We start from the raw sequence: 26,629 nt of genomic DNA on the forward strand, positions 1-26,629 counted from the left end.
ACAGCAATAGACCAAGGACACCTAAGTCAATATAACAGAAGTTGTCTCAGAAACAATTTTTCTTTTTTTTTCTTTTTCTTTTTGTTTTTTGAGACAGGGTTTCTCTGTGGTTTTGGAGCCTGTCCTGGAACTAGCTCTTGTAGACCAGGCTGGTCTCAAATTCACAGAGATCCACCTGCCTCTGCCTCCCAAGTGCTGGGATTAAAGGCGTGAGCCACCACCGCCCGGCAGAAACAATTTTTCTAACAAGATGGAAATGCAGCTGTTCTAGAACAGATATGCCTTTCCATTGAGAAACTACTTCACTCACTTAGGAAATTAATAAAGAAAAATCTGTTTACTGATGGCATGCATCCATCTCTGGCTAATGCTCAAAGAGGAGCAAACTAAGAGAGATTTTGAGTTCCACATATGCTATTATCCTTGAGAGTCCTTTAGGTTCAGGCTCCAGGCTACACCTTGAACAACTGAAATAAAAACAGACAACTTGCCAGGCTAGACATTTAGGCAGACTGGAGAGTTACACGTCAAAGTTATTCTCAGAATAATTTCTTAAGTACAAGGGTGACCCGAAGCAGCAGGGCATTCTTCACTGACAGGGTTCTGACATGAAGGTCACGGGATGAGAAAAACAGGACGAGTAAAATGTAAACAGGATGAGTAAAATATAAACAGGACAGAAGAACTTTCCTAGGTGCTGAGTTGATTTGGGACTGAAAATCCTAGCTCCATATGCTGGGAAGAGTTGGTTTCTCAGGACTTGAAGAAACTTCTTCACAATGGACTTGTCCCCAGACCATTACCAGCTCTTCCAAACATATTCCTTGCTTTAGATAAGGAGCTCTGTTTTATTAGCAATACATCAGGCCCTTAGGAAATGCTCCCAGGAATGTTCTTTCTCCCTGCATGAGGTCCTAAATGAAAGCCTTGATTGACTAGTTCAGTCTTTACCAAAACAATATTTTGCTTTTCAAATATTTGTCACCTGATGTCACTTTGCACATCTGGCAGAACTATGCTTTTCTTACAAAGAAAGGGGAACTTTAAGGCACACCAGGCCTTAAGGTTGGTTATGACCCTGTAATGCCTCCTTGAGCAGCTTGTTAGAAGCCTGTTTTTTGATATGGCGAAGGGCCATGTGACTGGTTTTTTGGCTTCCTTGTCGTGGTTTGGAACCAAATATCTGAGCATTCTGGTTGAAAAATGTGTACACGAGCATTCTAACATCTAACAGCCCTGGTTAACATATACTTAGGTTTTGGATGTTTTAGATGCAGTAGAATTTTAGCTAAATTCTACTTTGTTAGCCTATGCATTAAGCATTGGCAGTGGAGTGCTACCCAACACATGAGAAGCCGTGGATGAGCTCCACAAATTTAAAATTAATGATGACTATATGCGAAGGTTAAATGAAAACTACTGAATGTCAGGAAGATACTGGAGAAACTAGGCCTCTCCAAGTTTGCCAATGGTTTTCCATGAATGTATCATGCCTGCAGAAATTGACTAGAAAGACATTTCTACACACAGCTCCCTGCTCCCAACTCTCTAAGCAAATTAAGCCCACAGAGCAGAGTTATTCAGAGGCCTGCCCACAGGTCCATGAATTAGCAAGGACCGCATGGGACTTCACAACACAGGAAAACTGGTGGCAGGTTCCCACCCAGATCTGAGGAAAACGCACCTCACCTCACCCTCTGCTCCTCCCCATCTGGAGAAAGCATTCCCTTGCTCACCATGTTGTGGTTCTCCAGCTCATCAAAGCTCTCAGTTCATCATCTCCCTGCAGCAGCAAAGGCAGACAGCACATAATCCACTGGTGGCAGCTCCTCTGGAAAGCCTAACATGGCGGCAGGTCGCAGGAAGAGCACTGCACCACTTCTGACTGGCAGGTCAACTGGAGGGTCTGATTGGCTAGTGAGGCCTGAGTGGGATGAACCTTCCCAAAGGGCTATAGTTTGCTTAAAGAGACAGCACAATGGTTCCTGGCCATTCCTTTCTGCTCCCATCAAAAGTCTTTTCTAGATCTGCAAAAACATGCATTTCAATAACACTTGCCTGAGCCTCCAATAGCAGACACTGCCACAATCCTGCACTCCATAGGAATCTTGCCTTTTTCCTCCAGGACACAATGTGGCTAGCTAGCTTATACAGTGAGCTGTGCTAGGTGGGTGCAGTGATTTCTCTCCCACAGGTAGAAGGCAGCCCAGAATATTAACAGCTAAAGACAATTTTTAGATCACAAAAGGAAATGTTTGTTGTGTGATTTTATGCTGAGGTCAGATGAACTAAAGGTACAGTTTACCTCACTGTCACAGGGATTTCAGACAATCATGAGAAAAAAGCAGGAACCAGATCTTTAAAAAGACCTTTCCCCCAACAGAAGGCTGGGTGGTGGCTCCATGGCTTTACAAGTTTTATTTCTGAAATTCAGAGCAAATTCCAGGCAAAGGAAAAATATTAAAGAGAGTAGGGTTCATGGAAATTTAAATACATAGAGAATAATGGAGCCAGGAAGAATGTCTTTATGAGCACTGCTGTGAATAAAATATACAGCTGTGTTACAGCATGAACAAGACAGGGCAAATGAACTCACCATTTTAGTAGAAATTGGGCTTATGACAAAGTCTCAAAAGCTGTGGTCCAGGTCATCTTAAAAATAGCTGTCTACTAATGGAATTTGGAAGAATTCAGTCGATTTCTGCACAGCCTTTTTTCTATGATCAAGTGAAGAATCCAGTAGTTGTTCAGTCCATGAGGTTCAGTGTTTCACCTGGCTTTCAATATACATCAAAATTCCAAAGAAGTCGACTCTAATGCTAATAATGGAATCAACTCAGTAGCCAGAATTTGATACCAGAGCAAAAAGAGAGCTTCTTTCTTCAATATCCTTTCTATTATTCCAGCTGCAATCATCTAGAAGGTGAGATCTAGGTTAAAGGTGGATTATAGTCTTTGTTTGGATTTTTGTTTGTTTGTTATTTCTGTTTTTGTTTTGTTTGGATTGGTGTTTTCAAGATAAGATTTATCTATGTAGACCTGAAACTCATTCTGTAGGCCAGACTGGTCTCAAACTCAAAAAATCCCACTGTCTCAGCCTCTTGAGTGATAATATTAAAGGTGTGCACTGCCACCAAGCAGCTAAAAGTGGAGCTTGCAGGGTGGTGATGGTGTATGCCTTTAAACCCAGGAACTGAATGCAGAGGCAGGTAGACCTCTGTGAGTTCGAGTCCAACCTGGTCTACAAGAGCTAGTTCCAGGACAGGCTCCAAAACCACAGAGAAACCCTGTTTCAATAAAACAAAAAACAAAAAAATGAAAAGAAAAAAAAAGAAAGAAATAGTTCCAAAACAGGGTCCAAAGCTACAGTGAAACTCTGTTGCAAAACACCAAAAAAAAAAAAATGTGGAGCTTACCACCTCAGATGACCCACATGAATGAAGGGTTTACCTATTCAAAACCTTTAATTAAATAAAATATCTCTCAGGTATAATCAATTCTTTGTGTAGTTGATAATCCCAGAAGTAGTCAGTGTTTGACTACCAAGAATAGCCAACTCAAGAGCCAAGATAGAGAAATGAGAAAATTTTCATCCCTGCATTAGGTATAGAAAGCATAGGAGTTTTTTTTTTTTTTCAAAGAAGTCTTTTTCCTAAAAAGGGAAGGATGGAAATTTTACATAGGGAGTCTGGACATGCTCACATAATATTCTTCCTCTTTTTAAGCATGCTCCATCAGCGAATCCATTTCTAAACATGATCCCAATGTAAAAGCAAAGACATTTAGTGACATTCTTACCTCATTCATGCTGGAACATATATACATTATAAAAAAGCGCCGGGCGGTGGTGGCGCACGCCTTTAATCCCAGCACTCGGGAGGCAGAGGCAGGCGGATCTCTGTGAGTTCGAGACCAGCCTGGTCTACAAGAGCTAGTTCCAGGACAGGCTCCAAAACCACAGAGAAACCCTGTCTCGAAAAACCAAAAAAAAAAAAAAAAAAAAAAAAAAAAAAAAAAAAATGGTGGAAAGAAATGTCTCTGGCATGTTCATATTGCACCACAATGTTTTATTTGAAAATCCAGTAAATGACACTGTGAAAAGTTGATTGTCAACCTTAATGTTTGATCTAAAATAATAACTGGACCAATACCTGAATTCTCACAGAAACAAAAGATAGAGAACACAAAACCAGAAAACTTCAAGGTAAAGTCACCTAACAGCACTGCATACTGAGAGAAGGAGACAGAGAAAGAAAGAAGAAAACTGAATAACATACAAGAAATGAATCACTTGAAACCTGGGACAATATCGTGTTCACAGTGGCAAAGACAGGGGATAGGCATGAGCTCAACAACATGGACTTGCATTCACAATGGCTGACCTGACTAAAGCTGCTGCTGATTGTCAGATGACCAAACAGTAGAGACCAAAATTAAGCCTCAGATATGACACCATTGCTGCAGTAACCAGCCATCAACCTACTGGGAGGTTAACTATACTGGACAACTTCCTCCATGGAAAGGACAAGTTTTTGACTTAGGCTTCTTTCCACCTCTCCCCATAGCTGTTCAGTCACAATGAAGCACACAAAGGCTTACATTAATTATAAACTGGTTGACCTATTAGCTCAGGCTTCTTATTAACTCTTACATCATTCATTAACCCATAAATATTGCTGTGTTACCCACGTGGCTTGGTACCTTTCATCAGTGAGGCTTTATCATCTTGCTTCAATTTACTCAGGTGAGATTGCAGATTCAGCCATTCCTCTTCCAGAACTCCCCTATTCTGGTTGCCCCACATAAACTTCCTGCCTTGTTACTGGCCAATCAGCCTTCTACTAAAGCAATACAAGCAACAAAACTTTATAGGGTAGAAGACAATTGTCCCTCAGCAACAAGTTTTTGTCCTTATAGGAGTAGATACTTATTCTGGTTATGGATTTGCCTTTCCTACAAGTAATGCTTCTATAAAACCCTGATCAATGTATTTACAGAATGCCTTATCCATGGACATTGTATTCCCTACAGTATTGCTTCTGAACAGGGATCTCTCTTCCCAGCCAGAGAACCCTGAGAGTGGTCCTACAATCATGGAATCCTCTGCTATTAACATGTTCTCCAGCATCCTGAAGAAGCTGGACTGATAAAAAGGTTGAAAGAACTTTATTCATTTGAAAAAAAGAGTTACAGCACCAATTAGCTTTCAGCGTCTTGACAGCTGGGACAAGTTTCTCCAGAAAGCCATATATGCTCTGAATATACACAATATATGGTATGGTTTCTCCTGTAGCCAGGATCCATTGGTCCAGGAATTTAGGGCTGAAAAGGAAATATTTCCACTGACTATTACTACTAGGGTCCATCTATGAAAGTTTGTTCTTCCTATATCTGCCACCAAAGTTCTGATGGCCTGGACGTTTTGGTACCAAAGGGGAAGAGCTCCTGTTAAGAGACACATCAAAGTCTAGTTTCTTGAGTTCTTTATATATTTTGGAGATCAGACCTTTGTCTGTTGCAGGGTTGGTGAAGATCTTCTCCCAGTCAGTGGGTTGCCTTTTTGTCTTAGTGACAGTGTCCTTTGCTTTACAGAAGCTACTAAGTTTCAGGAGGTCCCATTTATTCAATGTTGTCCTTAATGTCTGTGCTGCTGGGGATAAACGTAGGAAGTGATCTCCTGTAACCATATGTTGTAGAGTACTTCCAATAAAAAAATGGGGCACTGAACTGAACAGAGAATTCTCAACAGAAGAAATTCAAATGGCCAAAAGACACTTAAGGTCATGCTCAACCTCCTTAGCGATAAGGGAAATGCAAATTAAAACAACTTTGAGATACCATCTTACACCTGTCAGAATGGCTAAAATCAAAAACACCAATGATAGCCTTTGCTGGAGAGGTTGTGGAGGAAGGGGCACACTCATTCATTGCTGGTGGGAATGCAAACTTGTGCAACCACTTTGGAAATCAGTGTGGCGATTTCTCAGGAAATTTGGGATCAACCTACCCCAAGATCCAGTAATACCACTATTGGAAATATACCCAAGAGATGCCCCATCAAATGACAAAAGTATCTGTTCAACTATGTTGATAGCAGCATTGTTTGTAATAGCCAGAACCTGGAGGCAACCTAGATGCCCTTCAATGGAGGAATGGATGAAGAAAGTGTGGAATATATACACATTAGAGTACTACTCAGTGGTAAAAAACAATGACTTCTCGAATTTTGCGTGCAAATGGATGGAAATAGAAAACACTATCCTGAGTGAGGTATCCCAGACCCAAAAAGAGGAACATGGGATGTACTCACTCATAATCGGTTTCTAGCCATAAATAAAGGACATTGAGCTTATAATTTGTGATTCTAGAGAAGCTAAATAAGAAAGTGAACCCAAAGAAAATCATATAGTCATCCGCCTGGAGAGGGGAAGTAGACAAGATTGCAGTTCAATAACTGGGAACTTGCGGGTGAGGTGGCAAGGGGCAAAGGGGAAATGGGATGAGAAACATGAGAAGGGGAGGATGGGAGGAGCTCAGGGGATTGGGATGGTTGGGATATAGGAAGGGAGGATACGGGAGCAGCGAAGTATATATCCTAACTAAGGGAGCCATCTTAGGGTTGGCAAGAAACTTGACTCTAGAGGGGTTCGCAGGTGTCCAGGGAGATGTCCCCAGCTGGTACCTTGGGCAATTGAGGAGAGGGAACCTGAAATGACCCTATCCTATACTGATAAATATCTTACATATCACCTTAGAACCTTCATCTGGCGATGGATCGATATTGAGACAGAGACTCAATTTGGAGCAACGGTCTGAGCTCTTAAGGTCCAAATGAGGAGCAGAAGGAGGGAGAACATGAGCAAGGAAATCAGGACCACGAGGGATGCACCCACCCACTGTGACAGTGGAACTGATTTATTGTGAGCCCACCAAGGCCAGCTGGTCTGGGACTGAATAAGCATGGGTTGAAACTGGACTCTCTGAGCATGGCGGACAATGAAGGCTGATGAGAAGCCAAGGACAATGGCACTAGGTTTCGATCCTAATACATGAACTGGCTTTGTGGGTGCTTAGCCTGTTTAGACGCTCACCTTCCTGGACATAGATAGAAGACCTTCGTCTTCCCGCAGGGCAGAGAATTTGGACTGCTCTCCAGTATCGAGAGGGAAGGGGAATGGTGTGGGGGGAGGAGAAGAGGAGTGGGGATAGGGGGAGGGGACTGGGGGGAGGGGGCAATATTTGGGAGGAGGGGAGGGAAATGGGAAACGGGGAGCAGGTGGAAATTTTAATTAAAAAAGAATAAAAAAAATAAAATAAAAAAAGAGACACATCAAATATTCTATTGAACTTTAAAAGCAGACTTCCAACTCATCATATGTGCTCAAATGCGCTTAAGTCCACAGACAAAGAAGGGAAAAACAACCTGAGGCATGGTAATATATCCAAATTTCCATGCGGAAATTGAATTACCTCTGCACAATGGAGGTAAGAAGGATTATGTCTGGAGTGCAGGAGATCCTTTAGGACATCTCTTTGTGGTACTGTGCCTTGTGATTAAAGTTAATGGGAAACTCTAACACCTTATCCAGGAAGGATAAAAAAAGAAGGTATGGGTCACTTCTTAGGAAAAGCCCCAGGACCATGTGATGTGCTAGCAGAGGGTGAAAGAAAGTATAATAGAGAATGGCCTGGCATTCTCCATCATCCTGAAGAAATTTACCTCAGAGAAAGACTGAATGAACTTTGTTCTTTTGAAGAAACAGTTACAGTACGAATAAGGTCTCAGCATTGTGAGGACTGGGGCAAGTTTCTCCAGAAAGTACTATAAGCACCGAATCTGCATGCAATATATGGTATTGTTTTTCCTGTAAGCAGAATCGATAAGTCCAGGAATCAAGGTCTGAAAATGGAATATTTCCACTCACTTTTGCCACCAGCAAACATCTAGGAAAATTTCTGCTTCCAGTTTCTGCCACCCTAAGTTCTGCTGGCCTGGCCTAGAACTGTTGTTACCAAAATGAAGGAACTCCTGTCAGGAGACACAACAAATATTGTATTGAACTTTCAATGCAGACTTTCCTCTGGTTACTTTGGCTTCAAATACTCTTAAACCAACAAAATAAGAAAGGAATAACAACCTTTGACAGGGTGATATATCCAGATTACTTTGGGGGAATTGAATTGCCTCTGCATGATGAAAATAAGAAGGATTATGTCTTGAATGCAACAAATCCTTTGGGGTGTCTCAATCTGACATTGTACCTTGTGATTAAAATTAATGGGAAATGACAAAAATCTAATACAATAAGTATGGCAAAGGTCACATATCCATCAGGAATATGGGATAGGTCACTTCTCTAGGAAAAGGCCCAAGACCATGTAAAGTGCTTGAAGAGGGTAAAAGAAATACAGAATGTGTAATAGAGATGGCAGTTATACATACCATCTGAGACATGTGACCATTGCAGAAAGGAGACTTAACTGACATGAGTGCTTCTGTGGTATTTTGTTGATAATGCATTTGTACAGTTACTTCTATGTTCTTTTAATTTTCTTTTTTTATATTTATTTATTTATTTATTTATTTATTATGTATACAATATTCTGTCTGTGTGTATGCCTGAAGGCCAGAAGAGGGCGCCAGACCTCTTTACAGATGGTTGTGAGCCACCATGTGGTTGCTGGGAATTGAACTCAGGATCTTTGGAAGAGCAGGCAATGCTCTTAACCACTGAGCCATCTCTCCAGCCCCTAATTTTCTAAACATACGTTGCAATATGAATTTTGAGTATATTTGTGGTTATTAGAAATAATTTTGAAATAATAGGAAAAAATGTGCTCCAAGGGACATTGCCACTATTCTAAATAGATAATGCATTTGCAATTGTATTTGGTATACTTATGTTATGCTTAGGCATAATTACAACCTGGTTATTGATTTCAATTTGGAAATTAATAAGTTGATATGACTGTATGCCAAGTTGACAAGTGATTGATTATGAAAGCTGTTTTTGGTTGTTAACTTTGCTACACTTGGAATGAACTATAACTCTAAAATGGAGAAAAAAATTGTGATCAGGACCTTAAGGCAGGAAGACATGCCTTTGACCCAGATACTGAGGATGGATGACTCCTGCCTCTAATCTAGACCTTGAGGCTGGAAGGTACATGTTTAGTCTGAGTTCATATTCTGCTCGAAGGAATGTGGGCTGTTATTGCTCTCTCTGCTTTCCCTCACCTTGTCAGCACATATATTCATTGTCATTGAAGTCTATTTCTCTGGGATTCCAGCACATACACTAAACAGCTTAGACACCCAGTCTGGTGGGACTGAGTAAATATGAGATCTTGCACTTTCTAGTCACTGACAGCAATTGTTGGAGTGCAGCCTTTAAGTTATTCCAATAAATCCCCATACACACACACACACAGAGACAGACAGACAACAGACAGACAGATATATAGATGGAGAGAGAGATTTAGACCTTAAGTTCTGTTACTCTAGAGAATCCTGACTAATATACTGTTATTTTTTAGTCAATTAAATTTTTAAACTTCTAGCTCCCAATTTTTTATTTATGTCATAATTACACACCTGAAACACTTTTAGCTAATACTTGAGTATCACATTATATACATATGAAGAAAATAACCTTTCATGCAGTAATAGTCCAAAGAGATTGGGAAAAATAAACTGTAATATTGAGTGTTATTTCTGATGAAAAATTTATCAAACAGTATGAGCCATTAGATGTATGGAAGATTTTATCATTTGTTTTGATCAAGTTGAAGGTGCTTATAAGTAGAAATCTATTTCTCTTTAAATTTTATCTTGCTGTCATTTATTCACATCTATTAAAATTTAAAATTAAGTAAATGGATGCTTAAAAGGGATATACCACCTTTAAAGGTTAAAGCACAGCAAGGTAAAACCCACTGACATTTTGTTTTGGATCTGTTGAATTAACAATCTGAAATTTTTTTCCAAGGTAGATTTCCCTCATAATTTCTCAAGTCCCTAGCTAGTAAATCGTTGCATATTTAATTCAAACATTTTTAAGATTATTTTAACAGGCTCACTTATTTAAAAGAGTGAAGAGTGCTTAGCGAGTATTTCTCCCCTTGAGAATTATGATTTAGAATCTACAGTAAGTGCTAATCAGTTCTCCATTTTCATTTTGGGTATTGGTTTCAGCATTTCCAAACAAATGGGTCGACCTTTGTTAGGTTTAAGAAATGTTAAAAAGAACAGCCGTCTGAAACGTTTGGGGAGGGGAAGTTTTGTTGACCAGGGTCTCACAAGATACCTTAGCCTGGTTTGAATCTATTAGTGATACTCCTGCATCAACTTGCTATGTACTGAATGAAATCTAAAGTATGAACCACCAAAATCAGCACGAATGTTTATTTAATGTTTTCTTTTGAGACAGTTCTTGCTATGTAGACTAGCCTGACCTGAAAGGCAAAAATCCTCCTGTCTCCATATTCAATGTGTTGGGATTACTGGTGGGGAACAATGTGCCCAGCAGAAATCTGTCTCATTTGTCAAGCTCTAATTGGTTTTAAGGCCCTCAGCCTTGAGCTGGGGAGATTGCTGAGAGGCTAAAATCACTTCCTGCCCAAAAGAATGATCTCAGTTCTATTCCCCATATCCATAGGGATTTGGAGGGGCAAGAAGTGAATGTGGCTGTTGTGTTGCTTCTCTGTTCTCTCAGCTTTACCCAAATATCTGACTCTGGGATTTTGTTAATACTACTAAATAGGATCACCCTTCAATCAATCATCTAGAATGTATCACCTCACTACTTATTTCTAAAGTAGACTACTTTAGTAAGTTTTCATGCTTCTTCTTGTCCATCCCTTTCTGTGCTGGGGCTATGCATGCTTTAAGTTGGTCATTGAACTCAATTTGTACACAATCCATCTTTATTTTTAAGTTTGCATTATAACCCAGAAAAGTAGGAGGTTTATTTTTTTACCGGTCTATTTTTTTCTCACTGACCAGTTAAGGTCCAGCCATGAAGCAGTTGGAGGACTTTTCAGCACTTGGAAGCAGAAGCAGGATAGGGTGTGCAATGAAATTCTCAATGGCATTGTGTGTGGCCAGCCTAAGTTACAGGAGACATTGCTTAAACATAAATAAGTAAGAAAAACAAAACTGACAAAAACATAAAACAAAAGGACTTCAAAGATACAGAAACCCCTGTCTCGAGAAACTGAAAAGCAAACAATCAAGCAATAAGTGAAGAAACTTAAAAACTAAAGTTTAAGAAATATACTCATGATCCATTGGACCCTGAATTCTACAGGTCCCATTCTGCCCCAAATCTCCTATTACATCCCTACAAACCCCCTGCCACAACCTCAATGGAACTCTGAAACACAGCCTGCTACTACTCAGAGAGGACCAGGAGGTGAGTGATTACCCATGCAGCAGGACACCCCACTCTCTATGTCCTCCATACCAGAACAAAATCCCAGGACACCCCACCAGTGGCCTCAGCTTCCCTAGCCAGATAGCCCGTGAGTTTCCTGAAAGTAGGCTGCTGCAACAGCCCCATCACATCAATTGAACCTTGAATACCTCTGCAAAGTGTGGAAAGGGGCAGCTGTATACTGAATGAGCATATGGCTCCAATAAGACTTCTTAATAACAGAGAGCAAAGGAGATTTTGATGGTGGGAATTTGCTGGATTTCAATCCCTGATCCTGAAAAAGCTCAGGGACGGGCTTGATTTTCTGCCAAGGGATTTGTTGCTTTTGTGCTCAATTGGACAAGGATAGAGTTTGTTTTTATGGATCTGGTTTGAGAGCCAAATTGTGTTTCTTTACTGGCCCCTTTTAATGTTTTAGCTGTTTTCAGAGAGAGGTTGTTTCTTTAACTATTTCTAGATTCAGAGACAAGGTGCTTTCTTTTGGGTCTGGTTTCAGGACCAATGCATGTTTCTTTGAATACCCTTTCTCCAACCAATAATGCCTCATAAAATGTTTGTTCATTAGTTTGCCACTTCAAACTAAAATAAAAAGATGTATCATGATGCTTGAACAAATTGTTGACACTACAAAATTCTTTTCTATACAATAACTGCTTTTGGTTAAAGAATAATTTACAATAAGCCCTCAGTTTTTTCCTCAGGTCCAATGATTATGGTAATATGCACAAACTTAATCAGATTGATTACACACAAAAATTCTTACACCTATATGAAGCACAAAACATTCTGACACTGATTTTTATAGAGTATCACTACAGTATGATTTTTCTCATGGTTTTAAAGAACACACACATTAAACTCAGAGTTTCTCAATAGGATGTCTTATTGTACATATTTGGAGATGATTGGGAAAAAGGATTCACGTCAGATTCCATTCACATGTATCTCTCTAGTATGTGTTCTTTTATGCAATTGAAGATGATTGTGACATGCAAAGTCTTTACCACATTGATATCATTCATAGGGTTTCTCTCCAGTATGTGTTCTTTTATGCAATTGAAAAGCACAGTCTCTGAGCAAAGACCTTATCACATTCATCACATTCATAGGGCTTCTCTCCAGTATGTCCTCTTTTATGTGTTTGAAGGTGACTGTGTTGAGCAAAGGTCTTACCACACTGATTACATTCATAGGGTTTCTCTCCAGTATGTGTTCTTTTATGCAATTGAAGATGATCCTGACATGCAAAATACTTACCACATTGATGACATTCATAGGGTTTCTCTCCAGTATGTGTTCTTTTATGATTTTGAAGAGCACAGTTGTAAGCAAAGGCCTTACCACACTGATTACATTCATAGGGTTTCTCTCCAGTATGTGTTCCTTTATATGTTTGAAGATTACCGCGTTGAGCAAAGGCCTTACCACACTGATTGCATTCATAAGGTTTCTCTCCAGAATGTGTTCTTTTATGCAATTGAAGTTCACAGTGATGTGCAAAGGCCTTACCACACTGATTACATTCATAGGGTTTCTCTCTAGTATTTCTTCTTTTATTCTTTTGAAGATGGCTGAGATTAGCAAAGGCCTTACCAAGCAGATTAAATTCATATGATTTTTCTTCATTATGTGTTCTTTTATGACTTTGATGATTTTCATAAAGAACAAAGTCTTTAACATCTAGACTATATTCATAGGGTTTCTCTCCAGTGTATGTTCTTTCATGCATTTGAAGATGACTGTGATAAGCAAAGGCTTTACCACATTGCTTCATTTCACAGCAATTTTCTCCAGTATGTGTTTTTTCATTTCTTAGAAGGAGAGTGTCATAAGACAAGGCTTTATCACATTCAGAATATACTGAAAACTTCTCTCCAGTTTGATTTCTTTCAATACTGCAAGGATAATTGACACATGTAAAAGCTTTACCACATTCAATACACTGTTGAACCTCATATCTGTATGAATTAATTTCATAGTTTGTTCCAATTGTAAAAATGAATCAAATATTAAGATCTTATAACTTTGTTTAAAATCATGTTTTCTTTCATTAGGGGTCATTTTGCATCTGGAAGAATATTTGTGATGATAAATTCATTTGTGTCATGGTTTACTATTTCATTTATACCTATCCCTATATTTTTCTATGATATTTTTCACATTTTTGAAAAGAACTACATACACTGAGTGACTTACCAACTTTACTGCATTCATAAATTTTACTATACTATGAATCATTATACATTGGCTAAGTGAACTAAGACACCAAGAAGTATTTGCAGACCTAGAACTCATAAGGCTTTTTCGTAATGTGAGGTTGTTTATGTATTAACAATGATGGTACAAAACCAATTACTTGTATACTTGGATTTAATTGAACAAGTTTACTATCCATGGGAAGTACAGTTTATTTTCTAATTGTTCTTAATAAGATGTATGCTACATCTTTCCATATCCATATTCTCATACACTTGTGTAGAGTAACATATAATATACATAGTAAAGGAAGAATAGTGAATAAAAGATTTTCACATTGAATCCTCATGGCTTGACTTGCTGTTCCTCATAGACTTGTGGATAGATATTAAGGTTTCTCCACAACAACAGCCCCTTGACCCTTGACTCTAACTGCTACTTTCACTAAACTTAACAAGTCACAAAAATATATGAGTAATCCAAATCTTACCATAGGCTATTGATTAGTAGAAAGTTTGCAGCCATACTCATCATAAAATGTGTATACATTTTTTGTCATAAGTAGCAAGAAACAAATGGACTGGCAGATCTACTACATAGCTCTCATGTTGCTATGACTTAAATGGTGATATCTGTTTAGTCATTGCTTCCTTGACTTTTTCTTAAGCCTTGCAAATGCAATTCACATATGAGAAATTGAGAAATATGGATTTGTGAGAATTTAATAATCATTAATGCATTTAAAGCATGCTTATTTACACTGCTGCTTCCAGGACATATTACAAACTCATCAGAGGCACATTGTTATAAACTTGCACAAGAAAATTACCTTTCAGGTCTTCTAGAACATTGACTATGTTCTTCAGTGTTACAGTCCTCCAAAATGTACCCTGAAATACAGTACCAGAATATGTATGTTATATTATTTAATATGGTACAACAGTTAGCTCATTATCTTAATCACACCTAAGAACTATGATTGTGTTATTCATCTCATTTTCTTCTTTCTAAATCAAATTACAGAACAACATTATAAGCCAAGGAAAAGTTGTCTCCATATTTTGAAACATGAAGGAAATTCATTTTTACCTATAGTAGTGAGGTTCCTGAAGGTCTCCAGCATCACAGCTTTGTAGAGATTCTTCTGGGAAAGATTCAGCAAATCCCACTCTTCCTGAGTGAAGTTGAAGATCATCATAGGTCACTGCCTTCAAAGATATACCATATATGTGTACAATGTAAGCATGACAGTGACATCATTGGAAATGCATACTTCTTTGAAAGTATAGTTGTATGATTCTGGTGTTCCCCACTCTTATTCCATGATATAGTCAGTTACTTAAAATAAAATTGAAAAGGAGAGACTATTCTGTTATTTCTACACACTTTGAATGGGATTTCACCTTTTAAGAACAATGTCTATTAACAGGGTGGAACAAGAAAAAAAGATCAACAGTAAATTGCATGCTTGAGAAATCTGTATGAAAAATTAATCACTACAGAAAGGAAAAAAGATAGACAAATGGGTGTAATGGTATATTGTGCCTTTAACCACAATACTCAGAAAACAGAGGTTGGTATATTTGTCACTGAGTTGAATGCCAGTCAAGTCAATGCAATAAGGTCCAAGAGAGGTGGCAGTATACATTAAGACTCTGTCTCCATTGCAAACCTCAATAAAATAAACAATGGGATAGAAAAACTAACAGGCTTTTATTGAAATTTCTACAAAGAGTTGTTTTCACTCCAGTTATGTAGTCATCTTCCAGATCCTAAAGTACCCTAATATAAACTGCAATACCAATAACTTTTTGAAGAAAAAGAACTTCCTGTATAAAACAGTTACAAGTGGACAGATGAAAAGAGTAGAAATATAAATGTTGGTTGTAAATAATCAACACAGACCTGAAGAGAGAACAGATTAATTCAGCACTCTTGCTGGTCTTGAATGGAGTTCAACAAATTTGCCTGTATTTACATGGGGATTACAATTATCCATTTTTCCAGGGTCAGGATTTCTGATATCCTTTGACCACTCTCATGGTACATATCCATGCAGGCATATAAAACAGTCATATTGATTTAAAAAAATCAAAGCAGGCATAACAAGCAAGAAGATGTTCATACAACTGCAATTTAATGACTCAAAATACTCAGGCAGTATTAATTCTATCAACCCACAAGATGGCATCCTAGGAATCAGAGTGATATTCTCTGTCAGATTTTAAATTTCAAGATAACCATGAAGCTCAGCACAGCAGAATATACTTGACATAAAAAATACCTGCATTCCAGGGCCATCATCCAATAACATAGAAACAAATAGAGCCAGGAATGATGCCTCCCTTTAGTTTCAGGAATTTAGAGCCACACAATTACTCAGATAAGCAAACAAAACAATTAAACCAGCAGGTTACCAAACTCTTAAACACTGAATAACAACTGTTTCTGCTCTATCTTATGTGATTTAGAGACTGAGCCTATAATGATGGTAAAAAGCATTTCAGTATAAGTAGGAAGTTGACTGATTAATGTCAAGCACCACACAGTAGATATAAATGTCAGGAAATTACTTTAGGGTATTGAAACTCATAGCATACAATGAGGAATTTCATCTAGAAAGGCTTCTCCTACTAAATATCCACAGAAAATTGAAATAAAACCAATAAGGAGAGAAAGTTCTCCAAACACATTATGTTTTCTGGGAGGTTGTTCATTCAGTCAAGTACATTCTGAACCCAGTCACTATTGGTCCATCGTCAAAAACTGAAATGAATCATTTCATCACTTCAAAGACTCACATTTAATGATCCTTAAAGAAGGACACTTAAAAGAAATGCAACACTAGCTCAGAACAGAGAAATAGAAGTTTATTTATTAATGATAGACTCACAAATCAGAATCCTTTGCTTGAACTGAGATCAGAAACCAAATCATGCAGCTGGAAAAGAGGCTGGACTCATGCTCTATACTGGCATTTTTAGTACAAGAGGCCATGCCCCAGTGGTCGGGCAACTACTGGCTGTTAAGCCTTCCTACAGCACCCCGTCTTTTGTCTAAATAAGAGAGTAATAAGCCCAATACACAATTATATACAACAAGAACAATATATTCATTAATTATCCTATCTTAACTAGTTTATGTCTTGTATAATTACTTGGCCAAATCATGACAGGAAAGTAACTTCAACTGGTGGTAATGCAAACTGGTACAGTCCCTTTGGATGTCAGTGTGGCAATTTTTCTGAAAATTAGGAAACAACCTTTCTCAAGAACCAGTAATACCACTTTGGGATAAGTAACCAAAGGATGCTCAATCATACCACAAGGGCATGTGCTCAACTACTTTTATAGCAGCTTTGTTTGTCATAGTCAGAACCTGAAAACAACCTAAATGCCCCTTCATAGAAGAATGGATAAAAAATGTGGTACATTTACACAATGGAGTGCTACACAGCAGAAAAAAAAATAATGACATCTTAAATTTTACAGGAAAATGAATGGATAAAGAAAACATTATTTTGAGTGAGTTAATCCAGACACAGAAAGATAATTACCACATGTACTCACTCCTAGGCAGTTTTTAAGCATAAAACAAAGAAAAACAGCCTACAAACCACAATCCCAGATCTTTGACAAAAATGAGGATGCTAAAAGAGACTGACATACCTCTAATATATATGGGAAGTATAAAGTATAAAAATACAAGACTCCAGAGTAAATTGGGTGCATGGGGACCTTGGGAGAGGGTTGAAGTGGGGAGTCTAGAGGCAGGGAGTGAAGCAAAGAAAATTGTAGAGCTCAGTAAATTTCAATTAAAAAAAAGATCGATCATATCTGCAGAGGATAGTTGCCTAATTGCAAATTCAATGTTCCTTCACTCAAGATAACTTTCCTAATCTGGACACCCACACAATCTGGTCTGTGTTCATTCACATGACATTAATTTACACATGTTGGGCAATTACAAACCACTACTACTACCTCAGTCAGGCCCTTTTCCATAGTGATGGCTCCAACAATTCATTGCCTATGCTGTGCCAACTGCATTAACACAATAATCTATTCTTCCAGTTGTGGTCTGAGGACAGATGAAATGCTCCATATGCAAATCCTTTTCTTGCGACTGCGTTGGGTAGTCAACTACATGAATCAAATGCATTATGTTATTTTATTTTATTTTAATTTATTGGTTTGGTTTGAGACAGGGATGAAAAGCAGGTCTGCTCGCCTCCCTTCTACAGGTAACGCTGTAGCTTTGGTGCCTATCTGGGAACTAGCTCTTGTAGACTATGCTGGCTTGTATCTCACAGAGATCTGCCTAACTCTGCCTCCCAAGTGCTTGGATTAAAGGCATGCACCACCACTGTCTGGCATATACATAATTTTAAAACTGTGAATTTGTACAGTCATTTAAGAAATTTGATGGTGAGCCAGGTGGTGGTGATGAATGCCTTTAATCCCAGCACTCCAGAGACAGAGGCAGGTGGATCTCTGTGAGTTTGAGGCCAGCCTAGTCTACCTGAGTGAGTTACAGGACAGGCTCCAAAGCCACAGAGAAACCCTGTCTCAAAAAAACAAAAAAAGGAACTTTGATGGTGTAATATAGAGGACACTCAAGGTCACTGTCCAGGAAAGCAACAGACAGGGACCAAGGTCACCTGAGTCAACATAACAGAAGTTGTCTCAGAAACAGTATTTCTATCTGGATGGAAATGCAGCTCTTCTAGAATTAATATGCCTTTCCACTGAGAAATCATATCACACACTTAGAATATTAACAAAGAATAGCCTTTTTAATGATGTTATGCATTGATCTCTGTCCAATGCTCAAGGGGAGCTAGGTTAGATAGATTTTCCATTCAATATATGCTGTTATCCATAAGTATCCCTTAGGATAATGGTCCAGATTATACTCTGAACAATTGAAATAGAAACAAGCAACTTGTCAGTCTAAATATTTAGGCAAAAATATTCTCAGACTATTTTCTCAAGTATGCCCGTGACCTGTTACAGCAGGTCATTCTACACTGACAGGGTTCTAAGGTGAAGATCACAAGGGAGGAGAAAGACTGGACTGGACAAGTAAAAGATAAAAAAGATAGGGTGGAGAGGTGTTGCAGAAGATACTTGCCATGCCTAGTAAGCTTCTGAAGAAAAATAGCATCTTTGCTGGGTGGTGGTGGGGCTCGCCTTTAATCCCTGCACTTTTCAAGAAAGGGTTTCTCAGTACCTGAGGAGCCTGTCCTAGAACTCTTGTACATCAGGCTGCCCTTGAACTCAAAGAAATCCATCTTCCTCTGCCTCAAGAGTGCTGAATTAAAGGTGTGCACAACCACCGCCTTTAAATCAGTGATGGCTTCTTTGAAATGGTTTGGAGTCAAATACCTGGACAATCCAAGTGAACAATGCATACACGGGCATTCTAATCTCTTCCAGCCCTAATTAGCATATACTTACATTTTGGGCCTTTTAGACGCAGTTCTGCCTCTGCTAAATTTTACTTTGTGGGACTTAATTATTTTTTAAGCATCGGTCAATCTATTGTATCACCAATTCTACTCTTCAACATTATGGTACAGTAGTGGAAAGCTACACAATACATGAGATGCTTTGATAACCTCCACAAATTTAATATAGATTCAGATTATATTTAAAGCTTATATGCAAAGTGCTCGATATCGAGAAGATACTGGCGAAACGAGGCTTCTCTGAGTTTGCCAACTTGTGTCCATGAATCCATGAACCCTGTTGAAGTTGACTAGGAAGGAGTTTGGGAGCTTCCTGCTCCCAATACTCTAAGGAGATGAAGCCACAGAGCAAAGTTATTCAGACGCCTGCCCCTAGGCCCATGAGTTAGCAGGGACCATGAGGGACTTCACAATACAGGGAATATGACAGCAGGTTCCCACCCAGACCCATGGAGGTAACACCATAGTGTCTTCCACACCTCGCCCTCTGCTCCTCCCCATCCGGAGACAGCATTTCCTCACTCACCATGTTGTGCTTCTCCATTTTGCCAAAGTTCTCAGCTCATCATCTCTCTGCAACAGCAACTGCACCCTAGAACAAGAATCCACTGGCGCCAGCTCCTCTTCAAAGCAGAGACTGAAGGCGGCTGCCTGGAAGAGACCTGCACTGCTTCTGACTGGCAGCTCACCTGGAGTGCATGATTAGTTAATGAGTTTTGAGTGGCACGAGCACCTCACATAGGGCTATAGTGTGCTTAAAGAGACAGAATACTGATTCCTGTCCAATCCATTCACACCAACAGAGAACTTCTCCAGATCTGAGAATATATGCATTTTAATAGCACTTGCCCCTGGCTACAAAAGCAATCAATGTCATTTCCATGCACTCCTAGGAACTTTCCCTTTTTCTTCCAGCACACTATGTGACTTGTAAGGAGCACTGTGCTAGGTGGGTGGAGTAATTTCCTATCCCACAGAGAGAAAAATGCCTGGAATACTAAGAACTAAAGAGAGTTTTAAAGTTACAAAAGTAAATATTTGTTCTGTGGCTTCATTCTGAGGTCAGATGAACTGAAGGTACTTTTTACATGGTTTTCACAGGGATTTTATACATCAGGAAAGAGAAAAGCAGGAACCACATCTCAATCAAGATGACTGGTCTTTCCCCCATCAGAAAGCTTGATGATGACTCCATTACTTTATGTGTTTTATTCCTTAATTCAAAGCAAACTCCAGGCAAATGAATAATAATAAAAAGAGTAGTGTTCATGGAAATTTGAATACATAGAGAATAATGGAGCTAGAAAGAATGTCTTCATAAGCACAATTATTAGTTAGTACATCTCTTTCCATGGTCAGGTGAATAAAATATACAACTGCAATATTTAAGATTCTCTACATCAACAAGACAGGTAGAATAAATCTCACCATTATGTAAAAAGCGAGCTTATTAGAATGTCTGACAAGTTGTTGTTCAGGTAACTTAAGAACATCTGCTTACCAATGGAATTGAAGAATCCAATAGCTTGCTTCTCAGCCTTTTGTCTAAGATCAGGTGAAGAATCCAGTCATTGTTCTACCCACAAGGCTCTGTGACTCAGCTGATTTTAAGTATTCACCAAAATTACAATGAAGTAGGTACTAATGCTAGTAAAGGAATGAGTTTGGTAACCAGAGCTAGAGCACAAAGGCAAAAAAGGACTTTATTTATTTATTTATTTATTTATTTATTTATTATACAATATTCTGTCTGTATGTCTGCAGGCCAGAAGAGGGCAACAGACATTATTACAGATGGTTGTGAGCCACGATGTGGTTGCCGGGAATTGAACTCAGGACCTTTGGAAGAGCTGGCAATGCTCTTAACCACTGAGCCATCTCTCCAGCCCAAAATAGGACTTTTCTTCTTCAAAATACTTTATATGTGTCTGCTGCTACCAGAACGGGAGATGCTGATCAAAACTGGGTCATAGTCTTTGTTTGATTTAGTTTTTTTTTGTGTGTGTATGTGTGATTTCAAGACAGGATTTTTCTGTGTATTTGTAGAACTCATTCTGTAGGCCAGACTGATCTCAAACCAGAAAATCCCACTACTTCTGTTCATGAGTGATGGTGTTAAAAATGTGCACAAACACAGGCAGGAGAGATGGCTCACTGGTTAGGTGTGCACAGACATAAAGCAGCTTATGTTGTGTCTGATCATTTCAACTTATACAGATTAATGGAGGACTTTCCCATTTCAAAACCTTGAAGTAAAATCTCTCAGGTATAATTATTTCTTTACGTATAAGATGATCCCAGGGGTAGTCAGTTTTGACTACCAAAAATAGCCATTTCAACAGCTAAGACAGAAGAAATGAGAAAAAAAAGTCTTGCCTGCAGGAGGCACAAAGAGCTTGGGAGTTGTTTTCAAAACAGTGTTTTTCCTCAACAAATGAAGCATGGGGATTTTACATAGGGAGTCTGAACATGCTCATGCAATGTTCTCCCTTTCCTGAAGCATGCTCGGTTAACAAATCCACTTCTAACCATAATCACAATGTAAAAGCAGAGACATTTAAGGACATTATCCAACTTAACCAAAAAGCAGAGAGAGAACATCCAAATTAACAAAATCATAAATGGAAAGGTGGGCATAGCAACAGACACTGAGAAAATCCAGAGAATCATTTCATCATACCTCAAATCCTATATTCCACAATACTGGTAAAAGTAAGGTAAATGGATAATTTTCTGAATGAACACCACATACCAAAATTAAATCAAAAGCCAGGCGGTGGTGGCGCACACCTTTAATCCCAGCATTCAGGAGGCAGAGGCAGGCGAATCTCTGGGAGTTCGAGGCCAACCTGGTCTACAAGAGCTAGTACCAGGACAGGAACCAAAAGCTACAAAGAAACCATGTCTTGAAAATCCAAAAAAAAAAAAAATTAAATCAAGACCTGGTGAACAATTCAAACAGACCTATAACCTTCAAGTAAATAGAAACAGACATCAAAAGCCTCCCTTTACCTAAAAAAACGCTAAGGACTGGATGGTTTTAGTGAATAATTCTACTAGAACTTCAAAGAAGAGGTAACAACTATACTCCTCAAATAGCTACACAAAATAAAAACGGAAGGAACATTTCCATACAAACATTTCCATTTTATGATGGTACAGTTACCCTGATACTAATTCCACACAAATAATCAAAAAGGAGAATTATATGTCAATCACCCTCATGATCACTAATGCAAAAATACTCAATAAAATACTGACAAACTGAATCAAAGAACACACCAAAAAAATTATTCACTATGATGAAATTAGCTTCAACCCAAGGATGCAGAATGGCTTAACACATGAAGTATATGGTCTGTCAATGTAATCCACCATATAAATAAATTGAAAGAAAAAACATAATCCTCTCATTAGATGCTGAAAAGACATTTGACAAAATCCAATACCCCTTCACGATAAAGGTCTTGGAGACATCAGGGATACAAGGAAGATATCTTAACATAATAAAAGAAATATACAGAAAACATAGAGCAAATTAAATGGAGAGAAACTCAAAATGATCCCAGTAAAATTAGGAACAATTCAAGGCTGTCCTCTCTCACCATATCTAGTAAACATAGTTCATGAAATTCTAGCTAGAGGAAAAAGAAAACAAAAGAAGATCATGGGGATCCAAACTGGAAAGGAAGAAGTTAAGCTTTTGCTACTCACAGATGATATGATAGTATAAATAAGTGAGCCCACAAACTCTATCAGGGAACTCCTACAGCCCATAAACACCTTCAGTAATTTGTCAGGAAACAAGATCAGCTCAAAAAAATCAGTAGCCCTCCTATATAGAAATAAAAAAGAAGCTAAGAAAGAAATCAGAGGAGCATTACCATTTATAATAGCCACAAATAATTTAAAATATCTTCAGGTAACAATAACCAAAGAAGTGAAAGACCTGTTATTTCAAAACTTTAAGTCTTTAAAGAAAGAAATTGAAGAAAATACAAGAAAATGGAAAGATGATCTTGCATAGGTAGAATCAACCTAATAAAAATGGCAACCCTACCAAAATCAATTAATATATTTAATGTAATCTCCATCAACATACCAAACTCTTCTTCCCAGACCTTGAAAGCACACTACTCAAATTCATAGCAGAAAACAAAACACACACAATAGCCAGTCTCATGGACTGAATAATTACTGAATTCTTCACTTCATCTTAGACAAAACATTGAGAAGTGATGTCCTGGATTTTTCCAATTACCATGGTAGGCAGCTACTTTTAAGTTACCTGGACCACAGCTTGTGAGACATTCTAATAAGCCCACTTCTTACAATCATGGTGAGATTCATTCTACCTGTTCTGCTCATGTAGAAAATCTTGAATACTGCAGTTGTATATTTTATTTACCTGACCAAGGAAAGAGATGTGCTGGCTAACAATAGTTCTCAAGAGACATTCTTCCTAGCTCCATTATTATCTATGTATTCAAATTTTTATGAACACTACACTTTTTTATTATTATTCATTTGCCTGGAATTTGCTTTGAATTTCAGGAATAGAATCCATAAAGAAATGAAGCCATCATCCAGCCATCAGTTGGGGAAAGACTAATCATCTTGTTTAAGATCTGGTTCCTTCTTTTCTTTTTTTCTGTTGTATGAAATCCCTGTGAAAACCATGTAAAAAAGTACCTTATATTCATGTGACCTCAGCAGGAAGCCTGAGAACAATCATCTTTTGTGACCTTAAAGTTATCTTTAGCTGTTAATATTCTGTGCACCCGTCCCCCTGTAGGACAAGAAATCACTGCGCACACCTAGCACAGCACAGTGCACAGTACAAGCTATCTAGCCACATTGTGTACTGGAGGAAAAAGGAAAAGTTCCTATGGAGTGCAAGATTGTGAAAGTGTCTCCTTTTGGAGCAAGGGGCAAGTGCTATTGAAATTCAAAGCTTGGTCAATCTAGAAAAGATCTTTGACTCAGGTGGAAGGAATGGCCAGGAACTAATGTACTGTGTCTTTAAGCACACTATAGCCCTGTGGAGAGTGTTCTTGCCACTCAGACTGCACCAGCCAATCAGGCCCTCCAGGTGACCTGCCAGTCAGAAACAGTGCAGGGCTCTTCCGGGCACCACCTGCAGACTCGGCTTTGTGGAGGAGTTTGTGCCAGTTGTTTCCTGTGCTGTGGTGAAGTTGCTGCTGCAGGGAGAGGACAATCTGAGAGCTTTGGCGATCTGGGGAACCACAACATGGTGAGCGAGGGAATGCTGTCTCCAGATGGGGAGGAGCAGAGGGTGAAGTGCGGCAAACAGCATGGTGCATCCTTGCTGGATCTCTGTGGGAATCTGCCGCCATATTCTCTGCCTCGTGAATTCCCATGTGGTCCTGTTAATTCGTAGACCTAGTGCTGTGGGCTTAATCTGCTTAGAGAATTGGGAGCAGGGTGTGTGTGTACCTTATCAATCAAGGGTTTTATTTATTCCCTCAGGCAAGGATCAGGGACATTCCTGGAGATCTAGTAACAGCCTGGGGGCTAATCCTTATGAGTTTCCTGAAGACCTGCTGTGGTGATAATAAAACAGAGCTCCTTCTCTAAAACCAGGAATATGCTTTGGAGAGCTGGTAATGGTCTGGTGCCAAGGCCTTTGTGGAGGGGTTCCTTTAGGTCCTAAGAACCCAACCCTTTCATCATATGGAGCTATGGTTATCAGTCCCCAGACCACTGTGCTCTTAGTAAAGTTCTTCAGATAACCTTGTTCCAATTAGGTAGAATTGTCTGACCTCCTCCCAAATTCATATGATATTGTTTATTGACTTCTTAAAATTCTTCCATTTCCCCTCTGGAAGTATCCAAGATGCTATTCTTCTTTTACTCCTTTTATTAAAATTTTTTGAAACAGTGTTTCTCTGTAGGACTTGTCCTACATTACACCTTTAAAATCTTAAATGATTCTACCAGCAGTTTCAAAGTTATAAATTTGAGTTATGAAACTGAATATCCATTGCAGGTAAAGGAAAAGGAAAAGGATTTGCATGTGGAGAGTGGTTTCTACCTCAGTCCAGAATAGAAGCAAAAGATAGGATAGACTTCACCTTAATTTGCCAGTTTTTCCTTTTCATTTATCTACTTTTTTATCTCCAGAATTCCTTCAGCTTGCTTTTTTTTTTTTACTTGCTTCTATTTCAATTTTCAGTTTGAACTGATCTATTCATTTCTGTCAACTGTTTGCTTGTCTGGCTTTCTTTAAGGGGTTTATTATTATTCTCCAAGATTTCATTTATCTTTCCCTTGCTTATTTTAAAGAATTCATTCACTTCCTTCATAAGGACATATAACATCTTCATAGTTGATCTAACTTAATTGTACTTTGGCCGTGTTGGAATACTCAGGGTGTGCTGTAGTAGGAGAGTGTGAATATGGCAGTGACACATTGCTCTGTCTGTTGTTGATCATGTTGTGCTCTTGTCAGCTTTCTGGGTTTGAGGTGACCTATAATAAAAGTAGAATTTTTCCCCATTTTGGGGTCTGGAAGACTTTCAGTAGGCATGACTTTAGTACTGCCTAAGCATTTGGAGTCATTGAATTGTAGGTGCATGAACTTCTTCCTGCTTGTTATGCTTACTTTACATTTTTAAAATTAATATAACTATTTTATGTATCGGCATGACTATGCACCAAATGGATACCTGGTCCTCAACATGATCAAAGTATCTCAGAATTTGTGAACTTGGAATAATGGATAGTTATGATTCCCAAATAAGTACTGGCAATTCTGCCACCTCTATTCAAGACCATGAAAGGCTAGGTACTAAACAGTCATCTCTCTCCCAGCCTGGGTTTATTAATTATGCCCAAGATATATATTGCTAATGTTTTCATCTGTCCATTTGTAACTGTTTTAAACATAAAGCTATGTTTGTAAAAATTATTGGTATTACAATTTAAATAGAGCACTTCAGATGTTCGGAAGATAAATAGAGAAGTTGAGTGAATGCATACTTCTTTGTAGGAACTTCAGTAAAAACCTCTGAATTCTTCTATTCTTCTTGCTTGATTCACTGATTTTTGCAATGGAGACAGTACCTTTCTATTTATTTGTTGTTTTTTATTGTTTATTTGATTTTTGAGACAGGGTTTCTCTGTAGCTTTGGAGCCTGTCCTGGAACTAGCTCTCATAGAACAGACTGGCCTCAAACTCAGAGAGACCCACCTGCCTCCGCCTCTTGATTTCTGGGATTAAAGGCATGCATCACCACTTCTTGGATGATAAGGTCTTACTATGTACTTCCACCTGTCCTGGGCCTCATTGCATAGACATGTCTGGCATTTAACTCAGAGAAAAGTATACCTGCCTCCACTTTTGAAGGTCTGATCTTAAAGGCATGAGTCAATACACCCAGTTTGTCCAACTTATTTTTCTATTTGTAGTTAGTTAATCTTCATTAAAATTTTTCATTTGTACTATGAACTGTTCATCTGTTTCCTTGTTTCTCTCTGCTAATAGATATTTCTCTTGTAAGGTGAT

The 26,629-nt window shown here is 38.6% G+C and overlaps 1 protein-coding gene across 1 annotated transcript in view; it reads left to right on the forward strand.

The window, feature by feature from the left end:
- The window catches only part of LOC130866852 (zinc finger protein 431-like), a 44,432-nt gene that overhangs the window by 14,338 nt on the left and 3,465 nt on the right, over positions 1-26,629 (forward strand). The window contains exon 3 of the mRNA XM_057758466.1: positions 24,167-24,355. Coding sequence (XP_057614449.1) covers positions 24,167-24,355 — 189 coding nt within the window. The remainder of the gene's footprint in view (positions 1-24,166; positions 24,356-26,629) is intronic.

Source organism: Chionomys nivalis, chromosome 26 (assembly GCF_950005125.1).
Source record: "Chionomys nivalis chromosome 26, mChiNiv1.1, whole genome shotgun sequence".
NCBI classification, from domain to species: domain Eukaryota; kingdom Metazoa; phylum Chordata; class Mammalia; order Rodentia; family Cricetidae; genus Chionomys; species Chionomys nivalis.